The following is an 18704-nucleotide window of genomic DNA, read 5'->3' on the forward strand; positions in this document are numbered from 1 at the left end:
ACTGAAATACTTCCAGGAAGGAACTAGATTTCTTGATAGAAGCTCAATTATTTCATCATAAGTTCAGACTAAGTTTCTTAGAGTGAGACTGTTATCTAAATAACAGTGATTCAGTATTTCCAAACCCAAATTTCCATGCAGTCACTTGAGAGACTGTCTACTTTTTATTGGCACAGATTAAACATAAAAAACCCCTTAACATAGCCAAACAATACAGAAATATAACAGATAAATTCCACATGCTAGATTTTTTTTTCTGTTGATTTTGACATTCAGTGTTCACCTTATTTGTGTCAGATAACTCATTAAAATCAAATGTGTCCCTGGTTATGCAAGACCATGACTATGTAAAGACTTTAACATCACCCAGTTTAATCCTTTAATATCTGTTCTTGGTTCTCTTCTTCAAAAGCCTCAAATGTACTGAATTCCATTGTGTCTGCTATTATTATCAGCAAGTAAGAATTTACATGGTACCTTCTGACTCCCAAAATGCAACATTTATTTTGACAGAATTACTCAAATGGTATAATAACGACAGAATAAAGCTTTTAACCCACGTATGGATACAAAACCCAGTGACTTTAGGAAACAGTAAGAATTTACTATTCACCCTATTGCACCTATATTTCAACATCACAAGCCACACCATTCTTTAATCTTCATAAAAAACATTCCAATCTTAAATTAGAAAGTTATGTGACGGTTTCTATAAATCATATATGTATAAATCATTTCTTCTTCCATTTCCTTGTCACACCACCATAAATAGTTCTTCTTCATGCTGTACCCATTGTAAAAAACACAAGGATTAACACACTTCTCCCCTATACATATTTTTTTCTTACAAACTGTAGTACCATTGCTTCATCATTCTACAGCAGAATCACGAGACTAACATCTTCAAACAAATGCCACAATATATTCTCTTGTAAACCATCCCTCCGCATGTTCAGCTCTGAAAACAGCAGTCACAGACAAAGGAATTGTACCGTTAGGGGGGGAGGGGGTTCTCCATGCAAGTTTCAAAATATTTTATGCAGCTGTTTTAACTGAAATAATGACTTTCTGGAAAATCAGAGCCAGGTAGTCAACAATAGTATTTATGCTGTGAAATTCCACAGTGTACATGTCATACACTCATTAATTTTGATTTAAGTTTAATCACCAAAATTTTGACAAAAAGTAGTGAATTAAAAGTTTTGTTATAAAAATAATCAGAAATCTGACAGTAAATAGTTGCTGCTGTGTAAGGATTGTATTCAGCCAATTACACTTCCTAACCAAAACACACAGTAGGCTGATCAATCAACAGATAGTCCCAACTTCAAAATGTTATGAGATGTCTGGAGTGAATCAGGTGTCATAAAACCTGCATATACATTTTGGGTTTGCAGCAAATTATGTCACACATCTTACTTTTCTCCTGGTGCATGCACCATATAATTAATTCACTCCAGAATGGTCAGCTGGTCAGGAAATTCTCTGTTTATGCCATAGAAGAATTTGTTTCTGCACCTTTAACACCTAAATCCCTTATTTTTAAAGCCAAATATAAAAACAACCTGGTATGGACATCATGCACATATAGCTACCACAGTTTATTGCCAGAAAATGCTGCCTATTATCCTGCCAGACAATGTTTTGTTTGATTCAGGGGTTTCTTTGGATGAGAAGGTGGTCATGAAGAAATATTGACCTACAGTACAACTCAACATTGCTTTTTCTTCATCAAGACTATGTTTGAGTTCAAATGCACTCAAATACATAATGATTATTATTGTTAATGGAGTCAGTAGTTTCAAAGCTATTTCAGGTATCTCAGTGCCATATTGCAGTCCACAGCATGGAGGTACACCAAGCAGATTATCAAGATATAGTTTAATTTCTTCTTCATTTTAATTATTTAATTATTTTTGGGGGGTATGATGGAGTAAATCTCAAAATCATAACATATTCAGATGTAAAAAATCTGTCAAGTTTAAACTGTATATAGTAAAAAATCTCTCTAATTGCAGTATTCACCATCCAACTGTCTCATTTTCTGATCAATGCCACCACTTCTTAAAGTGTCTGTAAAAGAAATTGGAATTAATATAAAACTTCTCCTAAGTTACACTGAATTTATGAAATATTCTGGAAGAAATGACCCATTGTCCCAGTTCTGAAGAATTTCCTAGAGATCCAAATCACTTTCTTGATTCCCAGAGACTTTAAAAAGAAAAAAAAAAAAAAAAAAAGAATACAACACAAATAATCTCCTAAAGCCATAAAAAAAAAGAAAAAAAAAAAGAAAAAAAAAGGAAAAACAAAACAAAACAAAACAAGCAAACAAACCAAAAAAAACCCCAAACAAACAAAACCCACCACACACCACAGAAGAGAGCAGAAGTCACAGTTACTTGGGTCTCCAGTCCCTACAACACAACTCCAAATCAATGTAGAAATGAAAAAGTTTTTCTCAATCTCCAGGAATGCTCTAATGATTTTTACTAAAAAGGGGAAACTGATATCCTAATCTCAGATTAAATTTATATCTAACTACTTCAGTGATGTAAAAATTTTATACAAGTGTTTAAAACATCATGAACAGGTACAGAATTTCTGAAAACAAATGAAAAAATTGTAAAAGAAATCTGACAGACTGCAATCCCCTATCACGGATAACACAGGGTAAATTAGCTTAAAGATATTTTTAAAGGCTGATTCTACAGTTACACAGTTGGAATTTAAACAAGGTTTTCTATTGCTTTAGAAACATGCCTAATCATTGCTTCAGACTGGATCAAGAACAGGAAGATGTTGCTTTATCTTAGTGATGCTACCTTGATTTTTGTCCTTCTCTTCCAGTAGTTAAAATGAGAGATCCAAATTTCCTTCCTAAATTAATTACTCTGATTGAAGTCATATGAAGAAAAACTGTGTATGTTAATTCTAAGGATTAAAAGACTGTTAATAATAAAGTATTTTCATGCTAATCCAGCCAGATTAGCTCTAAACAGAATGCACTTTATCATATTTGTTCTGTGTTTGCTCACATGGCAGGCTAAATGAAACAAACGTAAAATAATCTGTAGAAGTATATAACACTTATCTCTTTACTGGAACAGGAGTTTTATTCTTGTGCTTTTAATAACATTCCCTTGTTTCACTTACATGATGGCAAACTTTTGGCTTCAAACAATAAAAGCACCTCCATGCACAAAGAAAGGACATGAAACATATATTTTCATGTTTCATTTCATAAAATTCAAAAGGCTTTTGTTCTCCTAGTGTTCCCTTCCTCCTTAAAGCAGTGAAGAAAAAAAAATTACAGGCAGGAAAGCAAATACATAAGGAACAGTTTCCAAAAACACGTAAAAACGTCAATTCAGAGAAATGTACGTAATGAAGAACTTCAAACCAATACAGAAATAATTAGGGATTTGTTTTAATTATTTAGTCCATCCTTAAAGCAGTTGTGAACAAAAATCTAAGAAAAATTTCCAAGAGATGAAACATCAGATACAGACTAGAAAATAGTGATATTATATTATATTATATTATATTATATTATATTATATTATATTATATTATATTATATTATATTATATTATATTATATTATATTATATTATATTATATTATATTATATTATATTATATTATATTATATTATATTATATTATATTATATTATATTATATTATATTATATTATATTATATTATATTATATTATATTATATTATATTATATTATATTATATTATATTATATTATATTATATTATATTATATTATATTATATTATATTATATTATATTATATTATATTATTATTATTTCAGTACCACCACAACTGAAGTCAAAGTGGATTAGGGTTGTTTTCTTTTTTTCTAAATTTAGATCAGAAGTGTGGGTTAGAAATGAAACTCCTGATCACTCCCACTTACTGTGGATCACATAGCACTCTCAGAGAACAAACTGGATCCTTTCAAGATAAAATGCCAGGAGTTGTGCTCCAAGAGTGCGTCTAACACTTTGCAGTTGTTAGTGGGTATTCAATTCACATAGATTAGACCTAGTTCAAAATAAAGACTCCTGAAATGTAGACACCATGAATGTCAGGTCCTCAGCACCAATTCTTTTGCTCTACAAATCGGCTTCTATCGCACCAAAACACTTGCTAACGCTGGCATTGCCTTCATCAGTATGTTGTTAAAATCTAGTGCACCAAAGACATTCACATAGGAATGGCACTGTCAGTGTTTCACAAATGTTCCCCATATGATAGACTAGCTGAGGATAAAACCCAGGTGGCAGATGAAACTGAATGGTAGTAGCAGTTGCTGACTCCGGCTGCCAACTCTTGTTCTATCTCAGAAGGTTACAAGTTTTGCATCAGGGATGTTGCATACAATATGGAACTTCTGAATCCTTCTGGTTTGCAACATATCACATTAAAATAAACCACTACTAACAACAGTTTAACTTTACAGACTGGACTACACATTGTGGTATTTAACCTCTGTCAATACAGGGTTCAGGTAACATACAGACTGAAACCAATGTTCTGCCTATGGAGGAGCTGATGTTTCAGCGAGGATACCACAGCTTAAATCAAAATTCATCAATAGTCAAACTAATCACATGGGGTGGGATCGACCTCCCACAAATTTGAACAGCCTCCAGGCAGATACCTACATCTGAGCTAATTACCTAAATTACCTTTGCAGTTACATAAACAAAGAGGTATCTATAGAGGGAGATAATTTTAGCTACCTACTTTTAATTGAGATAAACTGTGTGTTGGAAGTTCTCATTTTTCACTACTAGTTGTAAAGGAGACTGGCTCAAATGCAGACATCTACACCACAGACATCAAAAGCTTAGTGAGTTGAATCCCACCATTTGTGTTTTCTGAATGTTGAATCAAAAGAGCACATTGTCACCCAAGGCAGACCTGTGTAAGTGTCTATCAATTATACGAACTAGTATTGCGACAGAACTGGCAAGACCAGTAGCACAAAAAAAATGTCTTCCAGTAAAATACAAAAAATACAATGATAACATTTTAATTGGAGAGATTTTCATATATATAGGAAGGCAGAAAAAAATCACATGGGATGGGACTATATGGAAAGAAAAAATGAGCTAAAATTTAAGCTCAGTAAAGATGGAAAAGTAAGTACAGTGGGCATCACTGAAAGCAAACATTTACCATGGCATAGTATAAATACCTCATTGCTGTATACATTCTAAATATAGGGAGAGAGTGGTAAAGTAAATACCACAGTACAGTATGGGTATTTATTTACTTTTTAATAGAATCCACTGTATTCTTTAACACTAAAAACACTGGGAAGGAAAAAAAAAAAAAAAAAAAAAAGGAAAGATGAAACATAGAATGAGAAATGCCATGAACAAATAAGTCAGAAATACAGTTAAGAACTAGAAATGCACTGCATGGTACCAGCAGAAAATCACAGAAAGCTAAAGCTGAAAATGGCTGAGAGAGACTAATCTTGACTGTAGTCTATATAGCCTCTTCCACTGAGCCAGAATTAAATATAAGTGTATTATCTACATTTTTAAAATTAAAACTAATAACAGTAGTTTCAGAATAATATTTACTGTCATTTTCTTCTGGAGTTCTATGACTGTAAGAGTAAAGAGGATTTCCTTAGTATGCTCTGCAATGCTAGCTAATATTTTATTGCCAAGAAAAAACAAATCACTCTCTTGTAACAGTTATTTCCCAGATTAAACAAATTCAGATGCTTCATTCCTTCAACCTTCCTCATAAATCACATATTCTGTGTTTATAATCAATCCCATTAATCTTATTAATTCTCTCTAGAATGGCAAGACCATTTACTAAAAAAATGAATAAAACTGGACATTGCATGTCAGACAAGGTCTCATCAGTTTCGCACTGAGAAGTCTCCTTTCAAAGATTGCTGCCTCACAGTGTTTTTTAACTCAGTGCAACTCCTGCATCATTTTATTGGAGTGTTACCTCTACATTTTGTTATTTGTATTTTACCTGTTTGATTTCTTCCTTATTCCATATCTTGCAGTTAAATTTCCTCATGTTGATTCCAGGCCACTACTTCCACTTGTCAAGTTCTTCTAATTTTTATCGTGTTCTCTAAAACAAGCTTAACTTGTGTCCCTGTTAATGTATTCTGAAGTTTTCAAGTGTATTCTTTGCTCACACTAGTCATAACCTAAGTGCTTAACCAAAAAGGGATGAACTCCAACAGCATCAACATCTTCAATCTCCTGACAGTTTAACAAGGAGTTTCTGTAAATTTTCACTTGCAAAAATGTCAGGGTGGAGAAAATCAAAAACTCTCCTGAGTCAAAAATATGACACCTATTACTTCTCTCTGATACACTATGCTAAAATAGATTGGTTTGACACGCTGTCTTCTTGATGAACAGACGTTAGCAGTTTTCATCAGCTTGGCTTTCAGTTACACATGGATGAGGCATTTTCATCTGTACCAAAGCTGCTGAAGGACATCCAGGGAAAGTAATGATAATTAGCACATCTGAAAAGTCAGTAACTTGGACATGGCTCAGATGCTTACCTTCAGTCATTTGAGTTTGAAAAAACTGTGGCCTCCATACTAGCCCAAGGTCCCTTATGGAATACAGCAGAGTGACCACAAAAACTCAGGAGTACTGAAACACCAGACAACTCTCCTTGAAAATACAAAGCCAACCATACTAACTACTACTGATGTAGCCTTTAAGCACAAAAAAAGAGGATAGCTAAAGTTGTTCAACTTTCCAATACCAAGAAAGTTAGTTATCCATTTTCTATTGGAGAACAACTGCCTGCCTAGAAATGAAATGGTAAGGACCTCACATGCTACCATGTGGTAGACAAGAGTTTATAGAGCTTTAAACTGGGCAGAGATCCCTGAATAGAGCTTGAGGTTTCAGCTGCTCTTTTGGAAAAGAGTAAAAAGCAGGAAAACTGTGGCTTTTACCGGGAAACAGGAAAGCAGTACGAGGCCAAAAATATTGTTCCCGAACACTGAGTAAATTTCACCAATATTTAGAAGTATCTCCCTATTACAGTTTCATGTGTTTGAGCTTTTTGTGTTCAAAAAGTAAAACCAGGAATAGGAACCAGCAGACATGACTAATCACATTTAATTCTGTGTGTACTCTCAGCATGTTAAAAAAACCTTGCTGGAATATTCAGCTTTCCAAGGTGTCCTGAAACAGTACATTTACTTTGCTACTTTTTAAAAGCAGTGCATAAAGACTTACTATTAGAACATGACTAAAAATCATCTATTCACTTTTATATTCTGACATGAACGGAAGATAAGCAACAGTGATGTGAGAGCTGATCTTGATTTCTTCATTTTATCCATTGTCAAAGTATGAATTACACACATTCACTACAAATAGTATTAATAAATATTTATAGCTAATTACAAATTGACCAGAGCATGAGTCCTTAACTCAAATCCTTGTGGCAATTACCACGATAAACTATCTGTAACTGATGGCTTGCATACAGCAGAGTTTCAGATGCTGCAGAATTTCCCGGAATTTAAAAAGGAATTAGCTGCAGTATCTCAAATATATGTCACAGTAAATGTTTGCTTTTAAAAGACGACCACTGTGATTTCACATAAGTGAACTGAACTTACTGCGAGAGAGCACCCATTGATCATATGTGAGTTGGCACTACTGTTAGAAATATGTTTATAAAAGATCTAAAAAAAGAGAGTTGGAAAACGTATTAAAGAAGTACCTGACCATTTGGAGGTCCAACAGGGAATTCAGGACAAATATATTGTGACATGTAAGAGGCAGCCAAAATTCTGGATTTAATGAGTGAAATAGCATGATTTTAAGAAACTGTTATCTTCCTTCATAACAAAGTAAAAATTGTCCTTCTCCATATGGGCAGAAGATGATCTTAATGAATCATGCTTTCTAACTATGGTAGTCACTCTACTTACACCAAATCTAAGCCTGAGGACCCTATTTATAGATAACAAGATATATTCATATCTAGCACTCAATGAAATTATGTTAAGAATTTTTTTTCTTCACTTAAAAAAAATCTTAACTTGAAGAAGATTCCCAGGCAGATATCATGAAGATGGCAGGCTGCATGGAGTTACTCTTATAAATCTCATTGATTCTTTCCGTGTTCAGCTTGTATTTTGTATTTAAGCTCTGATTCTCTGCTACTGATCAATTTTTAATAATATTTTTGATATTGGGGATGAAGAAGTTCTCTTGGCAGCAAAAATAAAAGATGAACAGTGTCTGTCCTGTGTTGTTAATTATTTTATTTGGGAAGGCTCCCTTAAACTTTGAGACAGTGAGCCTTTCTGCTACTTTCCTCTTTCAGTTTCTTTACTTGGAGTTGCTTAGTTGTTGTTGGCATTACATCAATAAAAGTCATAATGTGGACTTATCCACTTGCTTTCTTGGCCACTTCACATTGCACAATCCTTTGCTAAAACTGCCAGAGAGAATAAGAGGATAAGTCAACGTCACTGTGTTCTTTGATGCAGTGTCAGTAGCTTTTGAGCACACGCAAAGGAGTTGAAGCACTTCCACCAACCTTTGAAGTGAAGCAGAAAAGTGGAAAACCAGAAGGAAGGAGGCAGGTTCACTCTGAAAAGAGCTGCTCTGTTCTTGGCAACCAAAGTGCTCTCCAGCCACTTACGGGGTTCCACAAACTGAAGTCCTCTACTTGAAATGAATGGGAATTGTTTTTAACCAAGTGTCCCTGAAGAGCTTTGGCAAAATGGACAAGACACACTACACAGCGACATGAAAATGTTTTGTCAGAAAGGTCTAGAAAATTTAAAAGGGAAGTTCTATTCAGCACAGAAAAAAAAAAAAAATCACCAAAATGTGTAAGTCCACTACAAGGCCTTCCTTTATGTTTCCTAATGCTGTTTCAATTCTTTTATGTACACTACAGACAAAAAATCTCTATTGGAGCTGGCAGATACAGAGAGAGAGAAACTGCTACATCCAGACTTATGCAGATCATAGGATCTAAAAGTATTCACAAAATAGCCAAAAATTTATTTCAATCCCTATTCAGTCACTATGATGACATGAACAATGTTTTACTATTATCCATGCAAGAGCTCTATCTGCTAGTGGGTTCATATGATCCAAAGTCCAATCATCTGTGCTTAAATACAGCAGGAATTTGCCTGAGGAAAAATTAAGAAAAATCTAATTGAGAAATATTGTCAGTCATTCTTAAGTTTCTTCTTCTGAAGCCTTCATGAAGTTATTGAAATGGAGGGGCAAATCTTCAAGCCTCCCAAAATATAAGGCCCCACAGAAGTCAGAAGTCAGTCATAGTTTTGAAAGGAACTATATGGTATCGACACTTTCAACACATCTCTATCAAGGTTTTCAAGCTAGGACCTTCAGAGGTGTTATACCAACATAGAGTAAGAATCAATATATTTTTTTTTTTCCTTGTGAATATAATATGGATCCAATACTGCTGCCAGATACACATCCATAATTGTTCCTAAGAACCATGCAGCTGCACCAAATAAATTATTCTAATCTGAACTTTTTAAAAAGGACCTCTAGAAGATTGTACCTTCTTCAGAAGGTTTGCAAAATAAAACTTCATAGAAGCAAGGCATGGGTTTTTCAATGACATCCCTAGCGTGTATCAGCAGGATCTGGTCAAATGACAACTGAAAATAATTAATAACTAAAGGCTTCCTTGCCCTAGAGGACACAGATGTTCTGCAATTCAAGTAATTATAAAGTGCAGTGTGTGGCTAGATGTTAAGAAATACCAGGCCGAAATGCATTGCTGTCTACCTAGCTGGGAACCTAAACACTTTTCAGTACAGCAAAGGCACATGCGTGGAAAGAGGATCTCACATGAGCTGTGTGACTTATTCATTTGTTTGGGAAAATACAAATGAAATCAAAGAATGAATACTAAAAGAATCATTTAAAATGAATGCATTATAAATTCATTAGTCAAAATTGCTTCTGTAAATTTTATTCTTGGTGAGTCCTCTCAGTTTGCAGAGTACAGCTCTTGGGAATATAAAGGAACTAACAACTTCTATTGTCTAAATAATAATGACTATTTTAAAAGTGTTGACCATGATCAGCATGAAAAAACCCTCAGTTTTCATTAATATGTTCAGAGTTATTAAGGTGCAATGTTACCAAAGAAATTATCAGGAAAAAAATTTGCAAATTCAGTCCATGATCCACAAATAATGCTTAGAAAGAAGAAGTATGTTAAAAGATAAAGAGGTTAGGAAGTTGCAAGGTTAAGGTACCTAAAACAAGTATTTTGAGCTTTATTGACACTTTACAATCTAGTAAGAATTTATTAATGATTCGATAAAACCCCTTCTAACTGAATAAGATAAGACCTTCCACATCAATCTAGTCTGAACAGCAGACACATATACTGATTTCTTGATTTGGCCACAGCCTCTTGTATGATACTCATTTAGGGGTGGGATTGATGGCAGTAGAACGCATAAGGGTGTCTAAAGTCAATCCACCAAATAACGATTTTAACCACAGGAAGAATGTATCGCTTTCCTTATTCCAAAATGATTACACATATTGGCAAGTGTATGACAAAGCATGATGGTTCCCACTTCTGTCTTAAAGGCCAGGCGTTTGCCCAGGGAGGTTGCGCAGGCACAGATGGCTCCAGGACAACAGAGGAATAGGCAGGGACACAAGAGTCAGGAGAGCACCCTGCTCAGATCAGATAGACTACAGCCAGCAGCACTTGGCTTCAGTTTTCAGTACTAGCTCAGATATCTCTTACATACAGATGTCCCTCAAACACATACATGGTGTGAAGGCCACGCTGGTGTTAATGACCTAGGATGGGAAACGTCAAAAGCCTGATATTTTATACGACAGTCTGATAAGCATTGTTATGGTGCTTTGAAAGGGCAGCCGGGAAACATCATCACTCTCTGCTCTCTTTCTAGTGCTGTTAAGTTCTTGTGCACACTAAAAAGAAAATGTTCCTTACTGCTTTCTTCACTAGGAAACAATTGTGTACAGCACATGGCAGGATGAGCATACATACAGTATGCATCTGCCATATGTTTTCACAACAAACAGTTCATTATAACCTCAAGAAACATTTTTTCTTTTTTTTTCTTTTTCTTTCTTTTTTTTCCGTAGAAGCCATAATGTTGACAATTCAACAACTCTCTCAGCCTTGAAGGAAGAGATCTAGGAAAGAATGAGCTAACATGCAGTCATAAGGTCATATAAGGCCAGTGCAGAGGAGTTAACTGAATCTGTTGGATTGCTGTTGCCTACAGAGGAGCTCATGCAAGTTCTCATGCCAGAATCCTTCCATACAGAGAAAGGGAGAGAAGGGAAACCGGATGATCCATATCGGACTTAAGATACATTGCCACAGTAACGAAAAAACAGCACATGGATGTTAATATTTTAAAAAGTTTCCAGTAGATGCTGAGAAACTGCAGGCTAGAAACTGACTTCCATAGAGATTATTTCATAGGACAAGTTAAGAAACGTATTAAATATATAGATAATATGAATTCCTCCCAAATATATTAGACTTCTCTGAAGGTGTCAACAAGATGGTTTTCTAAATTGTTCCTCACTAAGTTATTTTAAAAAAAAAAGAAACCTAGCATGAGAGAAATAAAAATGTGGTAAAAGACAGGAAACAGATTTAAGAATAATAAATAATTTTTCAAATTTCCTAAAAGACGTGTCCATGGTCTTCTGCTGTATACTTCCTTCACAACAGCCCAAGAAAAGAGAGTGCAAGATAGTATTAACTACTTAAGGTAGTTAAAAGTAAGATAAGAAAATAAAAGATAGAAATAGAAGACTCACTAATTCTAAGTAATTGGAAAACAATATAGTAGCTGTCATTCATTGTCAACACATGCAAAATAATGAGGACATTACTGGAGATTACAGCCAAATAAACATATACAGCAGTGTACTAAATGACCTCTTAGCACATTGCAAAGGTCCTGGAGCCATTGTGAGCAGCTCTATGAAAATGTCAGTTCCAGATTAGCCACAGTCAAAAAGCAAAAGAATGTAAAACACTATTAGGAAGCCATAACTATCAACAGTTTGATTTGTTTTCTCTGACTTAAAAGGAAAACAGTAAAGAAGCAGATAGAGAAGGAAAACAAAATGGAGTATCTTTTCACATAGAGCAGTTTTCAAGTAAGAGGAATAGGGCTCTTTAGCTGAAAACAACGTGACCACTGAGTAATTTTTTTTTTAAAGTACTTTTTCATATATTCATATATTTTCATGTATAATTAAATTTATAGACCTCTGCAGCTTGATGCAATGGATTCAAAGAATACCAATGGACTCAAAACCTTTCAGATTCATAAAAGAAAATCCCATCTGGGACTGCTGAACACAAAAAGTACAGTGACAGATTTAGGAGGTTTCATTGCAGAGGTTTCTCTGTTCACATGCTCTATTCTTATCCTCCTACCCTAGGAACCCATCATCGCTCACCACCAGAGCCACAGTACTTGGGAAGATGAACTTTTCATCTAGTAAGTTCAGCCAGACAACCATGAGAACATTCTGTTCATTAGACATATCTACTGTGAATGTTACTGCAGCTCGTAACTGCGACAGCTCACTATTATTCTTTTTCAAGGCATAAGGGGAGAGTGGTCAGCTGTACAGAAAAATCAGTAATTCAGCTTGTTGTTGGTTTGTGTTTTGTTTTGTTTTGTTTTGGGGGGGGGGGGGCATTGTTTTTTGTTTGTTCTGTTTTTTTGAATAGAACCAAGATCTTACATGCTGGAGACCATCCTCAAAAATTTTCTCCTCTGCACAACTTAAACCAGAATGCTGCATTAGCCTTGTGGTTCTTTCAAAGGTAAGGCTGGACTTCGAAAGTGAGGCATATAACCAATAGCTCCTACCCAAAGTGTGGTTCTTCATCCCTCCCATTCCTTAGCTATGCATTCCCACCCCCTTTTATCAGCACTGGTACGTATCTGATTCACCATGCAGGGGAGTCAGTTTCATGACTTAGACTAGAGAAGAGAGAAAAAACAGCAACAACAACCACCACAAGAAAAAACCCCAAACCACACCTCTTTTCCCCAGCTCCAAGCACTCCTGGGATTTTAAAACTTCTCGACTATATGGCAGACTTCTAGAGAGAGAGCTGCATCGGTGAGGAACCTGGACCTTGATCACTTCTGTTCAGATTCAGTAAGATATAAAACTTCACTTCCACAAGCAGAACCTACTGTGACATGACTGTGTCCATAACAGATTTTTTTTTTTTGCCAGCATGTCTATAGTAATAAAGCACCCCAAAAGTAGATAAAAGTATTGCAGCTGTACTTATCTAGCTTGCTAAACATCAGGCAAACATTTAGAAGGATGGTTTTCCTGTTCTGGAGCACTGGAACTCACCTTTGGTAAGACCTAATATATCACATGGCAAGGACTTGTTTTTAGGGGTGTGAGTCTGTCTGATGGAACTTTTTTTTTTTCATTAAACATCTCCATTTATTTTACAAAAAAAATAGCCAAATATAGTTTTAATTCTGTCAATGCTTGGATGTTTGAACTTTCTGTCATTCAGGAAACCGATCCAGAGGTCACAGAGTCTTGGAAAACCACATCTAAGAGTGCTTATTTCTTTATCTCAAAAAGTGGTACTTGTCCATCCTATATATACATCTAGAAAAATAAAGTAACTATTAAGTGTCAAAACAGGCATTTGTTTCAATTATGGAAAAAAAAAAACTGGCACTAATAATTATACTATTTTAATATCTGCCAGAAAATTATAAAATGACAGAATGGAGTTTGTCTGCATTATTTCTTGCATATATACACTGTGACAATGACCAGATATTAGTTTTTCCAAAGACATGCCTTTGCACAAAAAAATAATGCTTCCTTAATGAATTAGCATTTGTTACCCCTTCTTTGCTTTTCAATCTGTGGTTCTAAGCCACATTTACAATTTTGTACTAAAGTTTTGCTCTTATTAAACAATAAACCAGCCCTTTATGACACCTCATATAGAAAAGAAGGTGGCAAATTACACAATCACAAACCGTATCATAAAAACATATGTGCAAATGACCAGAAATTCCACTATTTCCTCCCTCTGTTCAAGCAGCGGAGGGCTCTCACTGCCTCTTAAACCATCTTCTCTCACTTCCTAGTAGTGACCCCCACCTGCTTACTCCACATACAGTCTCCATTCCCACTGACTCCCAGGCTTATCCTCTTAACAAATTTATGTGCTCTTAACCTCCTTCCATAAACTCCTGCTCCCCATTTTTCTCCACCCAGAGAGTCCCAGCTCTTCCCCTAACCACATCTTTTCATCAAATGATCTTTGCCTCCATACCACTGATTCCTCAACAGCTCCTCGACTAGACTCTCAGCCTCTCTCCATGCCCTTCTCATGGGTCCCTGTCCCTGAAAACTGTGCCCATCCCTTTGACCAGATCCTTTACACAGACCCCTTACATTCACAAATCTCAAACTCTTGCCCATACCAATACCCAGTTCCCTTGGGTACTACGTCAAAATCAAGCCTCACTTTCTTGAAAGCTGCTGTCCCCCTCTGAATAACAGCACATAAGAATATCTCATTGACATTAAAAATGAGTAATCTCTTTTCCGTGCTACTTGTACTCTGGGTCAGGGGTCCTTGGGGAGCACAGAAAAAACAAAAACAACAAAGTCACTTGTTCCAGATATAGACCTAACACAAAGTCTAGGCCAAAGTGTATGCAGTGCAAGAGGAAAATTTGAAGAATATAGCTGTCGAAAATCTAACTCCAATGAGTACACCCAAATTCTTCTTTCCAAGATATATAACACAGGCAAACGCATTAGGAATGGAAAAAAAAGGACATAACCAAAAATCAAAGCTACCCTTTTGTAGAATCTCAGGGGAAAGTTTTGCAGTCTTCTAACATAGAAAAACAATACTGTGTTTCCTATTCTCATTTTACAAAAAAGCTGGACAGCTTTTTCTTAAGTTTTCCAGAAACAAATCAACCTGAGTTACTGGGAACAAAAAGGTAACCTATATTATATCAAGGTCTGAAAAAGTCACAACAGAAAACAAAGTTCAAGGACATATGCAGACAATTGTAGCTGAAATGGTTAAAGGGATTTCAGATATTATCATTCCTTTGTTTGGAGCTGGAACATAACACCTAATTCTCTGATGGCTCTTAGTCTAATATAGTAACACTCATATAGGTAAACCTAAGTTAAACTACCTTTATTGATGGTTTAAGCAAGGATGGTTTCTCCAGGACACATATGTACATGCTCAGTTAAATCAGATCTCCAAGCTGAGAGACATCACTCCAAGATGGGAAAGATATTTACATCTTGAAACGTGTTAATCTGATCCTCTGTCATAACCTTACAATGGAAAGCGTCAGGAAACCTGTGTAATACTTGGTATAAACAACTCAACCCATAGTAATGGTATTTCTCTGGTATCTGTCTGGACAGATAAACAAATAACTCACAGTGTAGACACATAAGAAAGACTTGAGCTTTTCTGCAGAAATCAGAATACAGAAGAAAAAAGTTGCCTATTCTTGTCAGACCTCTCAGCTACTTAAAAGCTCTAAAGACTTGATTTGATCTAATTAGCAAGGAGAGATATAGTTAGCCTTGAAGTATGGCATAAAATCCAAGTTCAAAAACGTAAGAAAATACACTACTAATAACAAACCAAACACAGAGGCTTCTTAAGAGAAAAATATAAACAGAAATTATATATTAGATTATTAATCTGTTAAACATAGCAACATACAGGACTCCAGTCTAGTAGCACATGCCAACTTAAATAGAAGACTTGCTTGTTATGGGAGCTTCATTTTGCTCAGAAATTCCATCTGACCTAGAAGCATGGGAGAGAATCGATGTTATTTTGAAATATTCAGTACTCTTCTTAAATGGTAACTTTTTAGGCCACAATCAACTATTCTGAGTACTGCAATTTTAGAAATTGGTCCCTTACACTGAGAAATTGACACTTAAATTCAGGAGAGCTGTGAGACATTAAACCATTAATATCAGTAGAATATGACGTTTGATCCAGAAATACACATTTTTATCTCACAGTTCACCCCTGTACAAAAAAAAAAAAAAAAAAAAAAAAAAAAAGACAAGTAACAAGTGCATTAAATGAGAAAAAAGCAAGCTAAAACTGAGTGACAGTAACTATTCTACGAACATTTCTTTCTGCATGTGCTTTCAGTTTTTCCTTACCATATATTCCATATTGGAAGCTGGTGGATACACCTGACCCCGTAATTTATTATGAAGATCCAAGATACTTTGCATATCACTGTCTGTGATAGCCCTTTTCCCTCTCTGCTTGGCGATCCACCACTCACCATCTTCATCCATGTACTTTTCCAAAAGTTCTTCTAAGAGCGTGGTATTGGGAAGAACCATTGCAGAAACTGCTTGAGCTATGAATAGCAAGGTAGTTACTCTGAGCCATTCCTGTACTACATACTTCATGATGAATGATGTCAAAATGCTCAACAGTTAGCTCCAAGACAAAGTCTTTCTTCCAGGTCTGTTGGCTGTAAATGCATAAGAGAGAGTAATGTAATTTGGTGGTCGGAGTACTGGCCTGTATGAACTTACTAAACAACAAAAGTAAAACTGTAGTTTATACGGAGTTTGCCAATATTGTTTTAAGGGGGAGTAATCAGGAAGCTACTTTTTTCTTTTTTTCTTCTTTAATTCTAACAAGTATACACTGTTGCTTTGGGAAGATCGCTATCTTCAACCCTATGAACTTCAGTTTGTTCAAGTAGTGTTATATAGTACACTGGCACGCACATTTCACTGCCCACATGCCAGAAAGCATGCTTTTCATATCTACTTAAAAGGAGACAGACACCAACAAAGATTAGGCTGTAGATAAGGTCTTCCAGTATTGAAATTTAAGAACAAAAAAAAAAAAAAAAGGAAGTTAAAAGACTTGCCCAACTGAAAAACACAATAAAGTTGATATGAAATATTCTCTCTTGATGCATTTCAAAATATGACTTTGATTACAGCTTTTGTTTTATGATTTTTAAAAATCTAATAAAACTAAAGGTATTCAAGTTGACCAAGAAAATGAGGGAAAATAGAGTTATATTTTTTTTTCACCAAACAAAGGAAAGCATAGGTAACTCCCAGAAAAAGTAGCACCACTTCCAAGACTACAATATTCCAACACTGCCTATTACATGACCGAGTGCTTCAGGTAGGAAAGCCACGGTCACTCCCTCATCCTGGGTGAAAACGAGTGAATCCCGCCACACCGACCGCGCTGGACCCAGCCCCCGGGAGGGAAACAAAAAGAGGCGAAGGGGGCAGAATCGGGCTTTCACCGGAGCGCCGCTGCCCGCAGCCGGCAGCCCAGCCCCGGCCACGCTCTGCACCGAGCGGCCGGCCCCGAGGAGCCACTCTCCCACCGCAGCGCCCCGCGGCCGCAGGGGCCTGGATGCCGCCTCCCTCCAGCCAACCCCCGCCGCAGGGTGGATGCTGCGGGCAGCCGCCGGGCGCCCCTCACCAATGCCCTTACCCCTCCGGCGGCGGCTGCCTCCTCCCTCCGCAGCCAGCTCCGTTCCACCGCCCACCTCCTCGCCAGACCCGCGTCGGAGCCGGGGGGCGCAGGCACGGCCTTGCCCCGCTCGCTGCGGCGGACAGGCGCGGTGGGAGCGGCGCGGCGGGTGCGGACGTGTACAGCAGCGGAGCCGCGGCCAGGGGCTGCCGCTGAGCGCGCCACCGCCTCCCCCGCCGGCCTCCGGATCGTCGTCGCCGCCGCCGCCCCGAGGAACTTCGAGCTTTTCCTCCCGGCTCCCGCCCCGCCGGGCATTTATCGCGGGCGGCGGTGACGTGCCGCGGACACCCCTCCCCGGCACCCGCGGGGCGGGACGCGCCGCGCTCCAGGCACCGCGCCCGGCCCCGGCACCCGCACCGGTACCCGCGCCCGCACCCGCGCCCGCACCGGTACCCGCGCCCGCACCGCTCGTCCTCGCCCGAGCGGGAACAGCCGCGGGCGGCGGAGCCCGCATCAGCTACCCGGGCGCTGCCTCGAGTCCCGCGGGCAGCAAGCGCTGGCCTGGCCGGGACCTCAGCCTTCTCCCACCAGCTGGGCTCGGCCCTGCAAAAGCCATCACCCTTAAAGGTCCAGGAGCGGCCGTTCCCAGCCACCTTCATCCGTTGTTGCTGGCAAGAGGGTGCTAAGCCAGCCTGCTCCCGCTGACACACAGCAAAGAGAAAACGCTGGGTGTTCACACATGAGTTCCACAGAAGTCCAGAACATGTGGATGTGTCTGGAGGTATCAGGACAGGAATTTCATTGTGGATTCACACCAGCCACATGAGACTTCTTGTTGCGAAGTAGAATTCAAAAGCTAGTAGCTACTCTTTTCTTTTTCCAACAAGGTTAGGAGTCCAATACATACTTCATTGTATTTCTATCAAAATCTTCTAACCTGAATTTTTTTACACAATCTGATTAGGACAATGTTGCATTTATTTAGTATAATTTGGTACATTGAGCTAACAGTAGGATTGATCGGCTTTCAGTGTTCACAGGACTTCTATACTAGCTTGCAAAGGTTTTCTGTGTTTTCATTTTTTCAGAAACTGAGAGGCTGAGGTTGACATTCATCAGAAGCCAGCTGGC

At 37.5% G+C, this 18704-nt stretch overlaps 1 protein-coding gene across 3 annotated transcripts in view; it reads right to left on the reverse strand.

Moving 5' to 3' along the window:
* Nucleotides 1-17855, reverse strand: part of CRISPLD1 (cysteine rich secretory protein LCCL domain containing 1) — a 39018-nt gene extending 21163 nt beyond the window's left edge. Inside the window, exons 1-2 of one of the 3 annotated variants that reach the window (XM_082045510.1) lie at nt 17595-17855; nt 16530-16599 (exon numbers count right to left, since the gene is read on the reverse strand). Coding sequence is in view for 2 of the 3 variants with exons in the window: in XM_082045508.1 (XP_081901634.1) it covers nt 16277-16534 (258 nt within the window). In the remaining variant the exon portion in view is untranslated. Of the gene's footprint in view, nt 1-16276; nt 16600-17594 lie in introns of all 3 variants that reach the window. The other 2 variants (XM_082045509.1, XM_082045508.1) reach the window with 2 other exon arrangements.
* Nucleotides 17856-18704: the final 849 nt, after the last annotated feature.

This window comes from Streptopelia decaocto (assembly GCF_964273445.1).
Source record: "Streptopelia decaocto genome assembly, chromosome: 2".
In the NCBI taxonomy this organism is placed as follows: Eukaryota; Metazoa; Chordata; class Aves; order Columbiformes; family Columbidae; genus Streptopelia; species Streptopelia decaocto.